We start from the raw sequence: 18,927 nt of genomic DNA on the forward strand, positions 1-18,927 counted from the left end.
GGCTGCTCCCCGCTGAGCAGGGAGCTCAATGCAGGGCTCGATCCCAGGACCCTGAGATCATGACCCGAGCCGAAGGCAAAGGCTTAACTCACTGAGCCACCCAGGTGCCCCAAAATTTAAAAAAAAAAAATTTTAAGGAATATTTAAATTTTAGCTTCTGGTGGGAAGAATGCAAAGGTAGAAGTTGAAAACCCACTGTTGTCATTACTAAAACTTTGACAGAAAGTCATCCTTTAGGCAACGGTCTGTTTCAGGCCCTTGAGAGCGGGGACACCCATGACCCTGGTCGGCCTTCCCCCGGTAATTGTGAGCATCTTTCGTTCCTCCTCTAGGATCAACTGCTATAACGCCATCTACGCACAGGCTCCATTTGGTGGCTTTAAAATGTCAGGAAATGGCAGAGAACTGTAAGTATTTGCTCTCGCACGCCTGTGGGCAGGTGAACAAAACACACCCTAGATTCGCAGTGGGCAGGAGTGCGGGCAGGTGTTCTAGTCCACCGGCCTTGCCCCATGCCCCACTGTGTCAGCCATGCCAGGACGGCTGGTGCCCCTTTCCCTCCGGGGCTGTGATGGATCTCTCTCACCCTCTCTGTCCCTCCTGCCTTCCCTCTTCTGCTGTCTTCCACCCTTATCCTCATCCCCTGCTCCTTCGGGCCCTGGGACCAACCTCTAGCCTCGGCTTCCGTGTCCTCCCCGGCACCTAACACATGGAGATACCAATAGAGACTTGGCCCAGGCTCCCCACACGAGGACGGGGGCAGAACTGGAAAAGGGCACTTTTTGCCAGACTCACACAAACCCCAGCCCTCAGCAAGGAAAACAGGCTCTCTCCCAGGCTCTGCGGGCAGATTCAGGGTACTCTGACTCCTTCTCCATGCCTCTCTGGGAGACCTACTTCTGTGCCCTTCATGGCTCCCTCAAATCCACCACATGCTCCCAAAGGGCTGCTTTCCATCTTGCCCGCTGGGAAGAGGCACTCCGTGGGCAGAGAGTCATGGACAGGCTTTCTTGTGTCTGGCCCAAGATAAAAGGTCCAGGCACGGAGCCGGACAGAGCGTTCCAGGAGTGGACACACTGTCGTTTCCAGCTGGACGAGGCCTTCTCTCCCACGTCCTTCTTGGTGGTTTTTATTAGCCTTTGTGGACAAACAGCTTTTGGGATCCCTCTTCCCAGGGGGACCATCTGTGACAACAGGCAGGGCTGCTCCTGGAACATTTCAGAGGGCTCCGAGCTCTTACTCCTTGTTAAACAGTGTGTGTTATTTATATACAAATGCATTACCTCGTACTTGTTTGTAGATCTTCCAATGGGAGAACTCAGAGGCTTCCCCTCAGCCTGGGCCTTCGCGGGGCCCTTGGGCAGCTCCCCTTCCCGATTCTTCCTAAGGACGTTACGAGAGAACGGGGCTGGCTTCCCTCCCTGAACAAATGCTTTTGACTCTTCTCCATGGAACTGGGGTCCCGCCCCCAATCTTGGTCTATCTTTTTGATCCAGTCATGGCAAATATGCCAGAAACATCCAAACATCTGAGGAAAACATGTCCACTGGTGTCCCTCTCATGCCTATGACATGTTTCCCCTTCAGGGAACCTCAGTAAATTCTCAGCCGTGAGAACCCTTTGTAGAAATCATGTTTCATCCCACATGGCTTGTCTGTTTTCTGTTCTATGTGCCTCTGCTTCAGTTTCCACACCCTCCTGCTTGAGAGAGGCATGGGGCCTGGGTTGGGGTTACCTGGGTCCCTGTCAGGGCCCGCCACCAGCCGCAGTACGGGTAACCGCTGGCCGGTACTGAGCACAGACAGTGCAGGCTCTGTATGAACACTTTTTCACGGGTGCCTTCACGCCATGCTCACGACAGTCCACAAGATGGTGTGTCTTTGTTCAGCTTGCCATGCCAGAATACTGTGTAGACGGGGTGGCTTAAACAGGAGACACTGATTGCTTACCATTCTGGAAGCTGGAAGCCTGAGATCCAAGTGCCAGCAGATCTGGGGTCTGGGAAGGGCTCCCCTCCTAGTGGATAGAAGGGTGTCTTCTCACTGTGTCCTCACATGGTGGAGGGGGTGAGGGAGCTCTCGGGGATCTCCCTTTTAAGGACATTTACCTATTCATGAGGGATTCCAACTCTCCTAACCTAACCACTTCCCAAAGACCCCACCTCCTAATACCTTCCCATTGGGAGCTGGGGCTTCAGTGTAGGAATTTTAGGTGGACACAAACATTGGATCCATTGTAGATGCCTGCTACTACCACTAACTACCCATGTTTCCGGGTACTACCCCAGGGATGCCAGGGAGGATCCCTGCCTTTCCAGGGGTCACACTGCCAGTAAGGGACAGAGGCAGGGTTGAGCCCTTGGGCCCACCACACCACAACGCCTTGCTCAGCGGGGGTGTCACCTCTGTAAGCCACATGGACTGAAGCCAGACAGGGCATACGTGGTCATTTATCTCCTCTGATCAGCTGCCTTCAACCAGTCAGGTCATGACTGATGGGGAGGGGACCCAGGACCCCACATGGTCCTCCCCCCAGAGGCCAGATGCAGCTTCCTGCTGCAGTAAGAGTTTGGGGCCCCAAGCAGACGACCTTGGATGTCGAAGCTGCAGAAAGGGTGTGTGGGGCTCTCCTGACTTCTAGTGTGTCCTAACTCATACCGACTCTGGCTTACAGCTTTCCTCACCTGTGTCATTTGTGTCTCCACCCACCTCCAACCCCTGGTTTTAACTGGCTTTCAGGGCCTCAGCACCCCAGTCTGGCTCAGGGCGCAGAGCGGAGTGCGGCTCTCATCCCAGCCGGGACTTTTTTCCATGTGTTTTTTTGACCCTTGGCATATATTTTTTCAAGGCTTTTGATAAAGCACTTTAACGTAATTCACAAGGGGCCTGGAAACTGACTTGAAAACCAATTTCCATTTGCACTGGTCTCTGATTAATGTCTTCATCTTCCATCGAGTTCTCCTTTTGTGTGCTGGAGCACGGGGAGGGGGATTCCGTGGTTTTCCCCAGCCCCGGCAGCCTGGACTGGGCTGGCTCTCTGCCGCCCACCCACAAGCCCCTCCGGGGATCTTGTCCTGTGCATGTCTTGGGATGAAGCCTCCAAGTTCTCTTCCTCCTGGGCACTTTTCTTGGTGGTTTTGCAATCACAGCAACAACAAGCAACAAAAATCCACACAGTCGAGAGGGGTGGAAAGCTAGGCCTCCCTCCGAGGATCCTTAATCCCGTTTGTCAGAGATAAGCACGGTCCCATCACTCATTTTTTTCCCCCATTTGTTTACTTAGCCAATATTTAATGAGCACCTTTGGGGTACGTGCTGGGTTCTGAACCCAGAGCAGCGATCACACCTTCCCCTGCCAAAGTTCTGGTGGGGTCCAAGAGGAGAAGGGCCGGGCTCATGATTAGCCTGGAGCACCAAGACCATCAGGACTGGTCAAGAAACCCATTAGGAGATGCCACAGGGGGTCCAGAACTTGAACCTTGGCAGGAATTGCAGGAATAGGAAGAATAAGGTGATTCGTGTACTTCATCCTACAGGAATGGTTTAAGACTGGACTTGATTAGTTAATCAGCTAAGTAACTGAATGTGCTTTCATCATTTGGTTTATTACTTTTCTTTACGAAGTCGCTAAATCATTAACTACTTTGCGTTTTTAACAACGCAATACTACATATTCACTTTTAGAATTTACTTGTGTATTTTCTTTGCAGTGCATTTTTTCTGTTTTCTTTTCTTTTTTTAAAAGATTTTATTTATTTATTTAGCAGAGAGATCACAAGTAGGCAGAGAGGCAGGCAGAGAGAAAGGAGAAAAAATAGGCTCCTTGCTGAGCAGAGAGCCCAATGCCGGGCTCCATCCCAGGACCCTGAGATCATGACCTGAGCCGTAGGCAGAGGCTTTAACCCACTGAGCTACCCAGGCGCCCCATTTTTTCTGTTTTCAAATGAAATGGGAGCTAACTATGTTGGGGGCTTGAGAATGGGCTTTGGATATTCCTCCATTCTTTTTATTAAGGGTCTCCTGTGATGGACTTTTGTGTTATATCCAAGGGCTTTTCCTATTACGAACCATTCTGGCATAAATCTTTATGCACTTGTGGGAGATTATTTTCAGAATAAATTCCTAAAATTGGGTAATCTGCTCCATGAAAAATGAACTTCTGGTCTTTTGGTTTGTGTGTCTTTAATTGCAAGGGCATTGAGCATGTTTTTCACACTTACTAGTAATCTGTATTTGTTTTTCTGTGAACTGACTGTTCATGCCCTTTGTTGATTTTTCCATTTGTTTGTGGGCTTTTTAAATTGGGTTTTAAGAGCTCTTTGTATATGAAGGAAAATGGCACTGTTTCCCACACAGGGTTGTGATTGTAACTTTTTTTCTAGCTTGTCATTTGTTTTGGGGGGGGTTTGAAATGGATTTTCCACTCTGCAAAAATTGAATTCAGTGTTCTGCGTATGGCTTTTATATTTTGTGTTATGTTTTAAAAAGATTACAAAATACTTCACTCCTTCTCACGGGTTCTTGAACTATTTGTTTCAGGGAACTACCAAAAAAAATCTTAATGACCTATTAATTAAGAAATAATAATACTTTCTACCCTTTATTTATTTTTTTAATTTTTTTTTTAAGATTTATTTATTCGACAGAGACCCAGGAAGAGAGGGAACACAAGCAGGGGGAGCAGGAGGGGGAGAAGCAGTCTTTCTGCCAAGCAGGGATCCCGATGCAGGGCTCGATCCCAGGACTCTGGGATCATGACCTGAGCTGAAGGCAGATGCTTAAGGACTGAGCCACCCAGGCACCCCTACCCTTTATTTTTTACCTGTACGTAGGAGATGCTCTATAATAAATCATCTCCAAACAAGATAAGGTCAAGGAGGCAATGGTATGCCCATTTTAAAGATAATGAATTGGAGGCTTAGGAAGGCCTAATTACGTGCCTGCATAGGTCTAAGCCAGTAGTTCTCTAGCTTGAGCAGTATCAGAATCTCCTGGCTTGTTACGGATTTCTGGGTCCCACTTCAGTAGGTATCTTAGTTTTCTATTGCCACTACAATAAATTATCACAAAATTTGTGGTTTGAACAACCTAACTAAAAACTATTTTACACAGTTCTGTAAGCTAAAAATCAGATGGTCTCACTGAGCTGAAATCAAGGCATGCACAGGGCTGCATTTCTTTCTGGGGCCTCCAGGTGGAGAATATGTTTTCTTGTCTTTTTCAGCTTCTAGAGGCTCCTCACATTCCTTGGCTGGCGGCCCTGTCCTCTGTGCTCAAAGGCAACACCGTTGCAGCCCTCTAAACCCTGCTCCTGCAGTCTAATTTCCCTCTGACTCTCTTCTGCCTCCCTTGTACCCTTTTAAGGATCCTGGTGATTACATTGGGCCCACCCAGATAATGCAGAATAACCTTGTATTTTATTTTTTTATTTTTTTAAAGATTTTATTTATTTATTTGACCGGCACAGATCACAAGTAGGCAGAGAGGCAGGCAGACAGAGAGAGAGGAAGGGAAGCAGACTCACTGCCAAGCAGAGAGCCCGATGCGGGGCTCCATCCCAGGACCCTAGGATCACAACCGAGCTGAAGGCAGAGGCTTTAACCCACTGAGCCATCCAGGCGCCCCTAACCTTGTATTTTAAAGCCAGTTAATTGGCAACTTTAATCCTATCTACAGCCTTAATCCCCTTTTGCGTAACCTAACACCAGTTTGGAGGGCTCAGATAGGGTCACCCTGACTCTGGGGCATTATTCTGTCAACCCCTGGGGAAGGGTAGGGGGCCTGGGAATCTGCATTTGGTGCAAGTTCGGAGGTGTCACTGAGGCACTGAGACCACACTTTGAGAGCCACGGAACGAAGGGAGGAAACGGGACTCTGCAGACCCTCCAGTGGCTGCCTCAATTTTGAGCTCTTTTCCTCAACAGGGACACATTTGTATTTACCTAACCGCAGAGAACGTGTCGTAGAGGCATTTAAATCTGTCCAAGGCTGCATCTCAGTTCTGGGAAGGGGAGCTGCCCTGAGGAAGGCCCATGATACCTGAGAAGGGGCCCCTGGGCTCTGCAAGACTTAGAGAAAGGACACAGGGCAAAGATGCAAACTCAGAGGTTGTGGCCCCCCTGCGTGTCTAGTCTGTGCCCACATCTGCTCCCCTCACTGCTCTGGGATGGCCTGACTCCCCCTACAGCTGGTCGCCGGCTGTGGTCTCCGGAGGTCCACTCTGGGCCCCTCCATATCCCTCTTCCTTGTGGATCCTCTGGCCACATCCCCCGGTCCCCTCCTTGTCCACCCACGTGGGTCCTCTTCTCACTCTGTACTCCCCACCCAGGGGATCCACCTCTCCCCTCCCCCTGATCCCTTTCATCCATTTAAGGCAAACCCTTAGTCTTTCTGAATATTTCCAAAGCAGCACACACCAGAAAACCTCATATTTAAACTGAAGTTATACATCGAGTTACTCAAACATACTGATGGTGTGACCGTCCTGGATATTCCCCTGTGAAGTCATCACATTCTGACCTTTTGCGCCGACTCCAAACTGCCCAGCTGAGTAATTGGCCAGCCAAGCGTTAGAACACAGTGGCGACAGAATGGCAAGGTGACATGCCTGTTTTATATTCTCCTCTTTTCTGTGATCGCAGTGGTGAGTACGCACTGGCTGAGTACACAGAGGTGAAAACTGTCACCATCAAACTCGATGACAAGAGCCCCTGAAGGAAAGGCGGGCTTCTTCCTCAAACATCTGACAGCTGAATGTGGCAGATCGAACTTTGCCGAAGAAAAAACTGCATTTGCCGTCTTCCCGGGGTTCCTTTGCGCTGGAGACTTTAAATCTACTGGATTTGAATGATTTCCACTTTCCTCTCACACTCCTGTTTTAGTGACCCATCCGTTGTATATGTGGGCTTGCAGTCCCGCCTGGGGATCGAGCTCGGGGCCCTTTCTGTTTCTCCCTTTCAACCAGGTCCCCCGGGGGGACAGTGAAGGGGCTCGGGGCGTCTCCAGAGGTCCCTTAAAAACGTTTGGCCGATTCTGACTCCGCTAAGAACTGAGAAGAACGCCCGGCTTGCTCTGCAAACAGGGCCCTGCACCTGCGGCTTCTCGGGGTTATCTGCCCATGACCCAAGCGCCTCCTACCAGTTAGCGGAAAAGAAACAGAACGAAGTTCAAAACATACGAACAGGATTGTGAGGATCCAATGGGGGGCGCTTTGGGGAAGCAGGTGCCATGGAAAGGTACTGAAGGTCTTGGGTGTGAAAGGGCGTGGGTTCTTCAAGGACTGCCTCTTGACATTGACCATGGGACTCCGCTTAAAACGAAAACTCTGTTTGGAATATGACCGAATCAGTGCCCAACATGCTTATCTAAAGCTATGTCACGGGCGACCTTAACCAAGGCACTTTCTTAGGCAGAAAACATCGCTAGTGTCACCTTTGCTGCTGGTGACCTAGTGATGACAGCTTAGCAACTGCATTTTACAAACCAGAGCCATAATTCCCTTTTACAAATTCTGAATTTCTGCTACTTGCATTAACGGTTTATGATCTGCCTGTGTAGCTCTCTATGTCTCCAGCTTGGTGATCTATGTTAGATTAGCAAAGCATACACAACTGGAAAGGCTGTTGCTTTAATACCACTTGGTTTTTTAAAGTCCTATTTTGATATTAATGATTAATTAACAAATAACACCGGGACTCCGTGGAAGAACTGGGTCCCTCAGTACTCAAGGGGCCTGAGGACTGCACTAACATGTTGTGAATGTTTCTTTTCCTCTTTATATCTGCAAATGCTGTGCAATCCCAAGTTTTAAAGTGTTCCCCAATTGCTTCTAAAACAACAAAACCAAATGGAATTGCGCTGTTTGGATACTTCCACTGTTACTAATTAGTTACTTTTCTGAGGGTGCTTCTATTTTGGAATTAAATTATGTTTGAGAATTAAATTGGGGGGGAGGGCAGGAAGATGACAAACGTCAAAACCAGTGTGATGGATAAAAGAAAGTCCTATATGGAATGGGGTTGTCGTTCTTGTCAGAAATAGGCAATATGCAATTCACCTTCTCTGCAACAGTTAACACTTATCACTTAAACTGTCAGCAACTCGCTAGGTCAGGGGTTGACTTCGTACACTGAATTTTCAGGATTTTATCTCAAGCAACTATAGACACTAATCTTGTTAGTAATACATTAGAGGGTTCTTATTCTCTCGTTGTACAATAATGCCTTTATTATGAAATGCTACATTATTTATAATTGGTATAGTTAATGTATCTTTTTATAGTTGTAAGTAAACAGAGGTGGTATATTCAACCTTCTGTAATATACTGTATTTAGAAATGGAAATCTATATAGTAATAGATTTCACTTCTTTTAAGGTTTACTCCTGTGGTATGGTTTCAGAAAAATCTATTGGCCTGGGAATTCTGACCCCCAACTACCGATTGTGTCTGACAATGCAACAATGATAAAATAAAATCGGATATTTGACAAACATTATTTTTTTTTCATTTAAGGACCAAACTCACTTTAATTCTGCGGCAGATCTTTCTCTTTCTCAGAGCTAATGTACAAAATGGCTTGCCATAAAGCAGTATCTGTGGCTTAAGATTCAAATTCCATTTGCTCAATCGATCAGGCCTCACATTTCGCCTGAGTGTGAAACCCACTCATCTGTGTTTGCGGGTTAAGCAGACAGGGAGCTCGGCCTCAAAGGCTCCACGACTTAGCTGGTGAAGTGTAAGCTGTCACCTAAGCTGCCCAAGTGTCCTTTTACTAATGAGCAGGTGAGTCTGGAAAATGGTGGGGAGAAAATATTGCATTCTGCTGCCGTCTGCACATGTTTCCATCTTTGTCATGAGGATCTTGGTGTTTGGGTTTGACCCAACCTTGAGTTTCTAACATGCCTCAGTCACCAAGTCATGAGCTGACACTGAGGTTGGATCAAGAGCTTCCCTTGTACTCGGTTAGGTCCATCCAGTTACATCTGTGTATTTGATGTTGATCATCCAAGATCATTTTGGCTATGGGGTGACAAGGTGCCACTTTTTTTTTTTTTAAGAGAGATTTTATTTATTTATTTGTCACAGAGAGAGATCACAGTAGGCCGGGGGAGGGCGGGGAGCAGGTTTCCTGCCGAGCAGAGAGCCTGATGTGGGGCTCGATCCCAGGACCCTGAGATCATGACCTGAGTTGAAGGCAGAGGTTTAACACACCGAGCCACCTAGTCGCCCCTCAAGGTGCCACCTTTTAAGAGAACACTTAAGAGAGGCCTGGATCAGATCTCGCTTAATGTATCCACTTACATAGGTATTCATGTATTTAGAAAACTTTCATTTCTCAATCTCTGTGAGCAGAACATTCTAGGAAAATGGCCTTTTCCTTTACTGGTTTATTTATTTTTCCTTTTTTGGTTTACTTATTTTTCCTTTACTGGTTTACTCTCTGAAGGGAACCATTCTGGGACACACACTGGCTGTCATGGGTGTGCATGTGGTGGGGGGTGCACAGGAGGGGGGCACATTTTCTCAAAGTGGACCTTATGGAATGTCCTAGCTTCTCCTGGTAGAGGACAAAGAATTATTACTGTCCTGCCCCTAGCATGTATCTGACTTAAGCCTAAAATGCTGATGATAAAGGATTTTTTTTTATAAAGTATCCAGAGAAAAATGTCTGAGGAAACTAAGTTCGCCGCCGAAGAAATGACTAAAAGGCTGTGGGGGTGGGATGGCAAGGTAGCAGTCAGCCACTAGACCTTCAGGAGGCCCAAATGTGAGGTGGGGGAGGCAGCTTCCAGCTGGTTATACCTTAGGAGCGGTCATTCCAACTGAGGTGCTGAGAACCTGGGTACGCAGAGCAAAAGCTAGAAGACACGAGTCAGCGTTGTTAGGGGAAGTGACCAAGAAGCAGTAGGAAGAGATCTTAACTGACCTGTAATAACCTTCCCGTGCAAACCTGTGACTAACTCGTGCCTAATGAATAGAGTTAAATGCTGAGATGTAACCAGCTCAAAACACTCCAGTCGGCTGGTTTTTTTGTTTGTTTGTTTGTTTTTGTTTTTGTTTTTTTTGTTTGTTTGTTTTGTTTTACATTGGAGACATTCCCTAGCTTCTATTCCCAAACTCTTGAAAAAGGGAAGCTGAGTTGCCCCAACCACATTGGCCACAGGAGCTCCAGCGTCCGCCTGGGCACTGGGCGTGCTCTTCCTCGCGGTACCGCTAGATGGCGTGGCCGCGCGCCGTAGAGGCGCGGCGCAGGGTTTGCCCCGCTCCCTCAGCACTGCGACGCCACGCCCTGCAAATTATTAGGGACTTTTGGGTAGCAATCCCACTCCTGCCTTTTGAGTTCTGGCGTTAGGACCGAAGTATTGAGGACAGGATTGAAAACCGCATCCACCCTTTTGCAAGGGCGTTTCGTGGCAGGAGAGCTGGGGGCAGCAAGGCTGCCCCAGGGGTGCCCTAGCCAACCGGCCACTGCTCAGAGTGTCCGCGACGTCGTGCGGGGGTCGTGCGGGGGCCCTGCGTCCGCCCGGCCTTTGTGAAATGGCAGTGAGTGGGGTGGGGATTTGCCTCCGTCTTGCCCTAAATCTCATGTAACGTTACACGAGAAGCGTTTAGGGCGCGGGTCCTGCCAGGCTGCAGAACCATAGGACCATCTGTTTTTTTTCTGAGCAGACTTCTCTTTCTGGGGTTGGCACGTGGAGCCAAATCTGAGGGCTGTCCGCAGCCTGGGCGTGCGTCTCTACAATCCGCCTTCAGAGTGGCCTCCGCGGTGTGATGAACATACTTACATTCAGTCGAAACAAAACAAATTGCCAACATCCCATCCTGTCTTCCTACTAAAACAGCCCACACCATTTACAATGATTCACCAAATAGTGACATCTTTATATGTACATCCATAATTAAATACATTCTTGTAACGGGAGGGGCACAATTTGCAAAATACAAAAAGCATTAAAAATATGTATTTTTATACTGCCCTATACGGAATTGTACGTAAATGAATATTTGCCTGACTTTTAAGTATTTACTGCGAGTCTACACCTAGTACAAGTCAGACGTTAGTCGTTGTATTTTGTCCCCGAGCAGAGCCAAGGGGACAGTGAAAGCTGGGCTGAGCTGAGAACCGACCAATCTTGTCGCTGCGCCTGCCCCGCCAGGAGCGGGCAGGGTACCCAAACCTGGAGGAGACCTCGCGCTGCAAGGGCCCACGGGCCCCGTCGTCTCCCGGGCAGGAGCGGTGCATCTGGGTACCTCCGGCTGGGGAAACCGAGGCGGGCCACCACAAGGACCCTCCGCCCTGTGCCCGTCGCGGGCCTCAGCAGCCGCGGCCGACCCTTGCCGTGCGCGCTCTCCGCGCCTCCCGCCCGCGGGCCGCAGGATTGAGGAAGTGCGTCTGGGCCCGGCCCGGCCCCGGCGCGCGCGGCCGGAGGCGCAGGGGGCGGAGGGCAGGGGGACCGCCAGGCCCCGGCCCGCTGGTGTCCGCCCCGCCCGGCCCCACGCGCCGAGCCCCGCGTCCCAGGCGCCCCGGGTCCTGCCCCGCCGCCGCCGCCGCAGGTAAGCCCCCGTCCGGCCCCCGCCCCAACCGGGGGCCCTGGCAGCCTCCTGCGGAGGGTCTCGAGGAGCCCCGGGCCCCCTCAGCCCAGGCTCGCGCTCCGGGCGGTCGCGTGCTCCGCGGAGGTGGCCCTTGCGGGAGGGGTGGGGGGGGGTGCACCGAGGGCGCGGGCGACCCCCGTCTCGTGGCCCCGCGGCCTCCCCGGCCCGCGGAGTGGGGGAGGGTGCGGGGCCCTGGAGGGCCACCCCGAAATCCCGCGCGGGCCGCGGCCCGGGCTAGGGGAGCAGGAGCAAAAAAACAAAAGTCGGGAAGAGACACAGGGCGTCTCTACCTACGTCTCACGTCTCTACAGACATTTCCTTCAGCCCCGCGCGGGCCCAGTGTGAGCAAACCAGCGTGCGGGTGAGTGTGTGTGTGTGTGTGTGTGTGTGTGTGGCGGGGAGGCTCTGCCCAGGATCTCTGGCCCCCGGGGGCAGGAGGGGGAGGCTGCTTCTGAGGGTCTGCCAAGTGCTCCAGCCCCCCACCCCCACCCTGCCCTGCAAAGCCTGGGCCTGGCTTCTGCCCAAGGGGGAACGAGGCTCTGGCAGGTCCCCGTAAAACCCGCCATCTCTGCCACCTTGCCTGGCAGGGGTGCAGAGATGAGTGAGGTCCAGGACAGGGCAAGAAGGGAGCCTGGGAAGGCTGGTGGCCAGACGGAGATGGTAAGGGAGAATCTGGGGACCTCTGGCCAGCCCACCTTGTCCCTGCATGCTTAGAGGCCAGGAAGTTTTCTCCCCAAACACATGGACAGGGTTCAGAGATAGAGAAAACAGGAGCCCGAGAACCTTTTAGCAAGGTTCTCACTGAATACACTCTTTTTACAGTTTGCCAGCCAGTCAGCATTGTAACGAGGTACCCAGACATTAAACGGTCGACTAGACTGACTAAGTATTTTTGCTTCTGTCTGGGAAGAATAAAAAAATTAAGTTACAGACATACAAACCTCACACCTGACTTGTCCCTAAAGGAGGCTTTGGGGTCAGCCAAACATTCCTGCCCCCAAGCTTCCACATCTCAGGGAATAAGCCCATATTCAACTCAGTTGCTCAGTTGCTGGGAATTTTCCTCTGACCTGTCTCCTCATCCCTTGAATTCAGTCTGTTACCAAGTTGAGTTGGGCTTGCCTGTGTGTCTGGGTCTAGCCCTTCTTCCTCAGTCTTCATCCTAGTCTAAAGTAGGAGCACCCATTTCTGTATGATTACAATCCTCCCCTCTCCAGTTCTCTATTTGACATCCAGAGTGATTTAAAAAAAAAAAAAAACAGGTAAATCAGAATGTGTCAGTCCTCTTCTTAGAGCCCTACAATAATTTCTCCTTGTGACTGGCATGAAATATAGGATACCTCCTTTCCCTCGGTTTGTTTGGAGTCTGGCATCATGAACCACATGACCATTGCCCATGTCACCCTACCACAGTCCCCCCGCCCCAGCCACCCCGGCCCATCTCACTCTCCAGCATGTGGTGTCTGCTGTCTTGACCCCTGATTCTTCACAGGGCCAGCCACCCCCCTCTAAACCCAGCCTCTTTTTTACATCCCTTGCTCAGTGTCCATCTGGGGTCCCCACTGGTATTATGGTCCTTCTTCATTTATTAGCTCTCTCCTTTAACTGCCTGGCACACTCTACTGGAGCTCCAGGGGTCCGAGACCATTTGTAGGCACCAGCATTGCTCACTGCTGCTCTTCTCTGCCAGAACTAAGAGGTGAGCAGTACGTACAGGCACAGGAATCGAATGGCTAATGGACAGGTGTAACTTATGTGTGGTTTCAGACTCATGAAGAACTTCTATTCCCAAACCCTTGGGTGTTCATCTGGGACTGAGACCTACACATTTCTTGTCTGCAGCTCCTTGTTATTTTGATGTCCATGAATCCATTAAGCACATTTTGGAGACAAGCCAGTAACTGATCAGGGGAGGCTAATAGTGCCAAAGGGATATTGAAGACTTTGGATCAAGCATCTCTACCACCACACTTTTCATTCAGAAAATTACTGGATAATATGAGCATGGCTAACATGCTTCATTTGCAAGCGTCTTCCAGCCCTTTGGTACTGGCAATCCTTTCCAAGTCTCCTGAAAAGACAGGTGAGCAGGTCCTGAATCTCCTGCCTTTCTCCTCTGTCAGAAACTTTGTAGCAAGCACTCACTTAACTGTGCCTTCCCCACAAGCTGTAAAGTTTCCTGAACTCATGGAGTTCCCTCCTCATAGAAAGGGCCCAATAAAAACATTTGCCCAATGAATGTCAGGTTCCCCCCCCCTTTTTTCCCATTAAGTATTCAGGTATTGTTCATTAATGCCAGTATAAAGATTGCAAATGAAAAATTGGTGAGGTTTTTAAAAGGTATTAAAATGATCATGACAGAAAATCTCTTGAAGCCCTCTTAAGGATGTGTACACCATAATGAAAACAAGACATGAAGTTATAACCATGATTTGTTGCACTGGTCTGAACCCAAAGGAAGTAAGAAGAAGCAAAGATCCGTTTGAGGGCGAAGATTAAGCAAAAGTTGAGTTACCTCACTTTAAAACTTCTACCTTAGAGTCTAAGCCGACATACAAATTACAATTGAAAAACTGCTCCAGTTGTAATATCCTCCATCGGTAAAGAGATTTTCAAAAGGAAACTGAAAATGAAAAGGGGAACAAAATGTGCTGGGCAAGGGTTGGCCTAAAATATTTTAAAGATTTTTTTTTTTAACTTAAAAGCATTCTATGGCAAGACACTTCTGTTTTCAGAAGGAACATCTACCAGCATTTGGATTTTTTTAAGGTGTTGTTGGGTAGATGCGGTAGCTGATTTTAAGAGATGTTTGAAAGCAGGTGGCCACCGTGTTCCTTGGTTTCTGAATGTTGCTGTAGGATTCGGAGCTTTTAGATTAAAACAGAGATGAGATGGTTTGGTGCTTTGCTGTGTTCTTGCCTCAAGCTGGTTTGCCTAATCAAATTTTACAATTTAGAAAGCTTTGATGGTCTCCTACATTTTGTCCAGGTGGATCATTCTTCCTTGGATTGTTTAGGCTCCCAGACTCCAAACACAGGTTTTCCTAAATATGGTTTGCTGCAACCTCTCACTCTTTGGTTCAGAAACGTGGGGGGGGGGGGGTCATAATGGACATGGCTTCTAGGGGAGGGGTTTCCTAGTTCCTTGACCTTCCCCTGCCTGTAGGAGTCTAGCCTACCTGGGCCTGATTTCCAGGACCTAAGATGAGAAAGCTCCAGTGCCCTCCTAGCCTTATTCTGTGGCTTACTCAGGGCCCACACTGTTCAGGACACTGTCTATAACCTGCTCGGTGGGGAGACCATGTGTCTGCCCTCCAGCATTGATATTGTCTCTGAACTTGACAATTAGATGGTCTCTCTGGCCTCCTGCTGGTACTTAGGGGAGGACCACTTCTGTCCCTATTATAGAAAGTGACTGCGGAAAAATTTACCTTATTTGAAATCACACAGCAACCCTGCAAGGTCACCTGGGTGAGAGGGTGCATGTCTACTTTTAACAGATGGGAAAACTGAGACACATGTAAGTAAGTTTCGGCTTGAGGTCATACTGCTGACATGTGACAGAGACGGTCTAAGCCTTTGATGTTCAGATTGTGCTTTATTCCTTTCCATATTGTCTTGGGCATGAGTTATATGACCTTCATTTTTTTTTTTTCTTACTACACTAGATCACTTTCCATTTCCGTTATTTGTCTCAGAGGATAATAGCTAATGACCCTGTACTTACATATAGATAGACTCTGCAAACACTAATAGAAATACGTGCATTTCACATAGTAATTCCCTCTCATTGTACAATTTATCCCATGCCAGGCCCGAGCTGGACCTGGGTCTTGCCCTCAAGGCACATCTGGAGATTTAATTATTATAGCAGGATAGGCACCTGTGTTGGGGGACCCCCCCCCCTCCGTCCCAGGCTCAGTGGGAGCCCAGCATGAGAGAGCAACACCCTGGTTCAGCAGTTATCACAGTCTGGTTAGTTTGCGGAGATCAAGCTTAATCTAACTCAGGGTTTCTCCAGATAATTGGAACTATTCAGGCTAGATAATTCTCTGTTGTGGGTGGCTGCTCTGTGTATTATAAGATGTTTAGTAATGAACCTGACCTCTACCCGCTAGATGCCTGTAGAACCCCAGACCCCAAGTTGATGACTCCAGCTACGGCCAAAGGTACCCAGGCCGGCAAAACATGTAGGGCTCCTTTCTGTTATCCCCCAGGGCTCAGACTTGTCTTCATAACCAGTACCAACGCCTTCTGGACCTCTTCTCTTCGGGATCCTTGCCTGCTTGCCTCTTTGCGATTACAATCTCGCCTCCGGGCTTCCGGAAGAGTTTGTTCTGGGCAAAGGGAAGGTCTCCTGTTGTGTTCAGTTGTGAAGTGCGTCTGCCCCACCCTAACTCAGAGTGTGAACCTTGGAAAGCAGAAGCCTCATTTAGTTTTATTGGTGTTCCTGTGCTATTGACAACCTTAACATGTTGTTTGAGCAATGACTGAACCCTTTATCAGGGGTGTCTGCAATTGTTGCGGTTTCTTCGGGACTGTTTTCTTTGGTTTTCGTTTTAGAGAGAGAGAGAGAGCATGAGAGAGCATGAGCAGGGAGGGGGGTGTTGGGGAGGAAAAGCGGAGAATCTTAAGCAGGCTCCATACCCATTGCAGAGCCCAGTGTGGGGCTCAGTCTCACAACCCTAAGGTCATAACCTGAGCCAGAGTCAAGAGTCAGAGGCTTAACCGACTTAGCCACCCGGACACCCCTCGAGGCTGTTCTTTAAGTAGCCATGATCCCTGGGGAGCAAGGTTGGGTGGGGGGAGCTCCGTCTTTCCCTGCCCCCACCTGAGTGGGCGTGGCTAGACAGATGGAATGCAAGAAGGAATGTTGGCAAAGGAGAAGGACACCAAAGGGCGACACAAAATAGTAAATGTATGCAAGGGAGCAGGAAGGGGCTTGACAAGAAGAAACTTTCTGATTTTATATTTTTCACCACCAGAACCAGACAGCTTTCTGCTCAGCCATGACTGTGTGTCTGTGCCTTAGTCCATCCTCTGGGCAGCGGTGGCGGCGGTGACCCAGGCGAGGACTGACTCGGAGAGCGGCCACCCAAGAGTCGATGGCTGGCATGTCTCGGCGACCGCCCAGCATGTACTGGTGTGTGGGGCCAGAGGGCTCAGCTGTGTGTCCGGAACGTGCCATGGAGACCCGTAATGGTAAGAGCCCCAGACTGGCCCGGGGCGTCACCTGCCGTTCGTGTACTGCCGGGAGTCCAGAGCAAAGGGTTTTCGACTGAAGGTTAAAAAGGCCAATGACTCGGCGAAAGTTTCATCATAAAGTATATCTTGGGATTCTCACTTAAATTCTGAGCATTGAAGGGCTGGGGGACAAAATTTATTATGGAGCCAAAGACCTTAAGAATCAGGGAATTACTTCATGTTGGTTAAAAAGCTTTTTTAATGGGGATTTGGTTTTGCATGTTTATTAAAGAAAAATTGAAAAAAAAAAAAAGAAAAAAAAATAAAGAGAAGTAGGGGGAAAATACTCGCCAGGAGTCCCACTGCCCTAAATCCAAGAACTGCTAATAGCTTGGTACGTTCTCGTCCAGTCTTAAAAGATATATGTCTTATTTCCATTACTCGTTAGAAAGGTCTCCCCTTGTTAGCCTGAGATCAAGGTGACCTGCAGTAGAACACGATATCGGATTTTGTTTTAATTTTATAGTGTATACAGTTTAGTATCCTACTTTTTTCTCCTAACTTTGCCAGTCACCTAGCTCATGTGATCTAGTAAAACACCATATCATGTGGGAACAGTGTATAAAGTGATCGACTTAGTCCTTAATCCCCTGTCGGATGTGTGGGAATATTAGGGTTGCTTCTGTTTACTGACTCTTCCAAAACCATCCCACTGCCATCTTTTTCTACATGGTTTGAGACCATTTCCATAAAATACGTATATAGAAGTGCGATTATTAGGTTTGAACACTTTTAAGCCTCTTTCTGTGGATTGCCAGAGTTCTGCTAGAGTTGTACCACTTTTAACACCATTCACCCAAGTTGAGAGGATGGCATTGACGCTGTTTTTGTTTTTGTTTTTTAAGATTTTATTTATTTATTTGACAGAGAGAGAGAGAGATCACAAGTAGGCAGAGAGGCAGACAGCGGGGTTGGGGGAGAGCAGGCTCCCTGCTGAGCAGAGAGCCCGATGCGGGGCTCAATCCCAGGACCCTGAGATCATGACCTGAGCTGAAGGCAGAGGCTTAATTAACCCCCTGAGCCACCCAGGTGCCCCTGGCATTGACACTGTTAATGAAAAGTATTTGGCCCTGGGTGCATACCAGGCACTGGATTTGGTGTTTTAGGAAATTGTCTCATTTGAACCTCACAACAACCTAGAACATGGTCATTTATCCCCGTTTTATAGCCAAGGAAATTGAGAGTAAAAGATGCATAGACACTTGGTGGAGGTCAACAATTTGTAAGTGGCGGAACTGTTATTGGAACCCTGCCTTAGCTCTAGAATTCTCTAGGCCACCATGTGGGGTTTGAGAGGGTTTGAGAGGGCCAGGGTACTGTACCCTCCATGAAGTTAGGGGTGCAGCATCGTGCCTGGCTGGGCAAACACTTTGTTCATTAACTTGAGTATCTCTCTCCATTGAAAATGCCCCAAAGCTAACTAGGGTGATGTTTCTGGAAGATTGCTTTGCACATAAATCAAATTATGAAAGGGTGAGAATTGAGAAACCAATTAAGAATTGGTTTCTCGACATCGCCGAGCACTAAATGTTCTCAGAATGTTCGACTCGCATCTTTTGAACAGTTGTTTCTGTCTTAAAAGATATATGTCTTATTTCCATTACTCGTTAGAAAGGCCTCCCCTTGTTAGCCTGAGATCAAGGTGACCTGCAGTAGAACACGATATCAGGTTTTTGAGTAGTGCCTCACTTTCCAGCTCCCTTATCCCACCTGTCTCTCCTCTTAGCAATCCTGAGGAAGGAGGATGGGGCGGCGACACTGGGGCTTACTGGGTGGGTGACAGTGTCGGCCGGAAAAGTCCCAGAGGGGATCTGCCCTGTCCCCTTCCTGGTCAGGAGTTGGTGATCTAATGACCTAAATGAGTAGGGCTTTACCCTACCAGAAACACTGGGGGTGACTATACCACCAATGCCCAGGCACCCTCTAGACTCACTTGAGCAGCATTTTGGGGGAAGGGCAAGTATGGGCATTTAAAAAAATTTTTCTACCCCCTTTCCAAGATTCTAATGTGCAGAGAATCAACTGGTCTACAGTGTTTGGGTCCCACAGAACAGAACTTCTCAAACTGCAATATATACTGGAGTCCCCCTGG

At 48.8% G+C, this 18,927-nt stretch overlaps 2 protein-coding genes across 4 annotated transcripts in view; both read left to right on the forward strand.

The window, feature by feature from the left end:
- ALDH1A3 (aldehyde dehydrogenase 1 family member A3) overlaps positions 1-8,491 on the forward strand; it is a 37,005-nt gene extending 28,514 nt beyond the window's left edge. Inside the window, exons 12-13 of the mRNA XM_004759840.3 lie at positions 333-407; positions 6,641-8,491. Of these exons, the coding sequence (XP_004759897.1) occupies positions 333-407; positions 6,641-6,713 (148 nt within the window). The 3' untranslated portion in view covers positions 6,714-8,491. The remainder of the gene's footprint in view (positions 1-332; positions 408-6,640) is intronic.
- A 2,648-nt stretch (positions 8,492-11,139) lies between these two features.
- Positions 11,140-18,927, forward strand: part of LRRK1 (leucine rich repeat kinase 1) — a 123,259-nt gene continuing 115,471 nt past the window's right edge. The window contains exons 1-2 of one of the 3 annotated variants that reach the window (XM_045070739.1): positions 11,140-11,553; positions 16,577-16,793. In XM_045070739.1, coding sequence (XP_044926674.1) covers positions 16,697-16,793 — 97 coding nt within the window. In that variant the 5' untranslated portion in view covers positions 11,140-11,553; positions 16,577-16,696. Of the gene's footprint in view, positions 11,554-13,387; positions 13,676-15,444; positions 15,969-16,576; positions 16,794-18,927 lie in introns of those variants that run through there. The other 2 variants (XM_045070741.1, XM_045070740.1) reach the window with 2 other exon arrangements.

Source organism: Mustela putorius, unplaced genomic scaffold (genome assembly GCF_011764305.1).
Source record: "Mustela putorius furo isolate JIRA1106 unplaced genomic scaffold, ASM1176430v1.1 tig00003972_pilon_pilon_pilon, whole genome shotgun sequence".
In the NCBI taxonomy this organism is placed as follows: domain Eukaryota; kingdom Metazoa; phylum Chordata; class Mammalia; order Carnivora; family Mustelidae; genus Mustela; species Mustela putorius.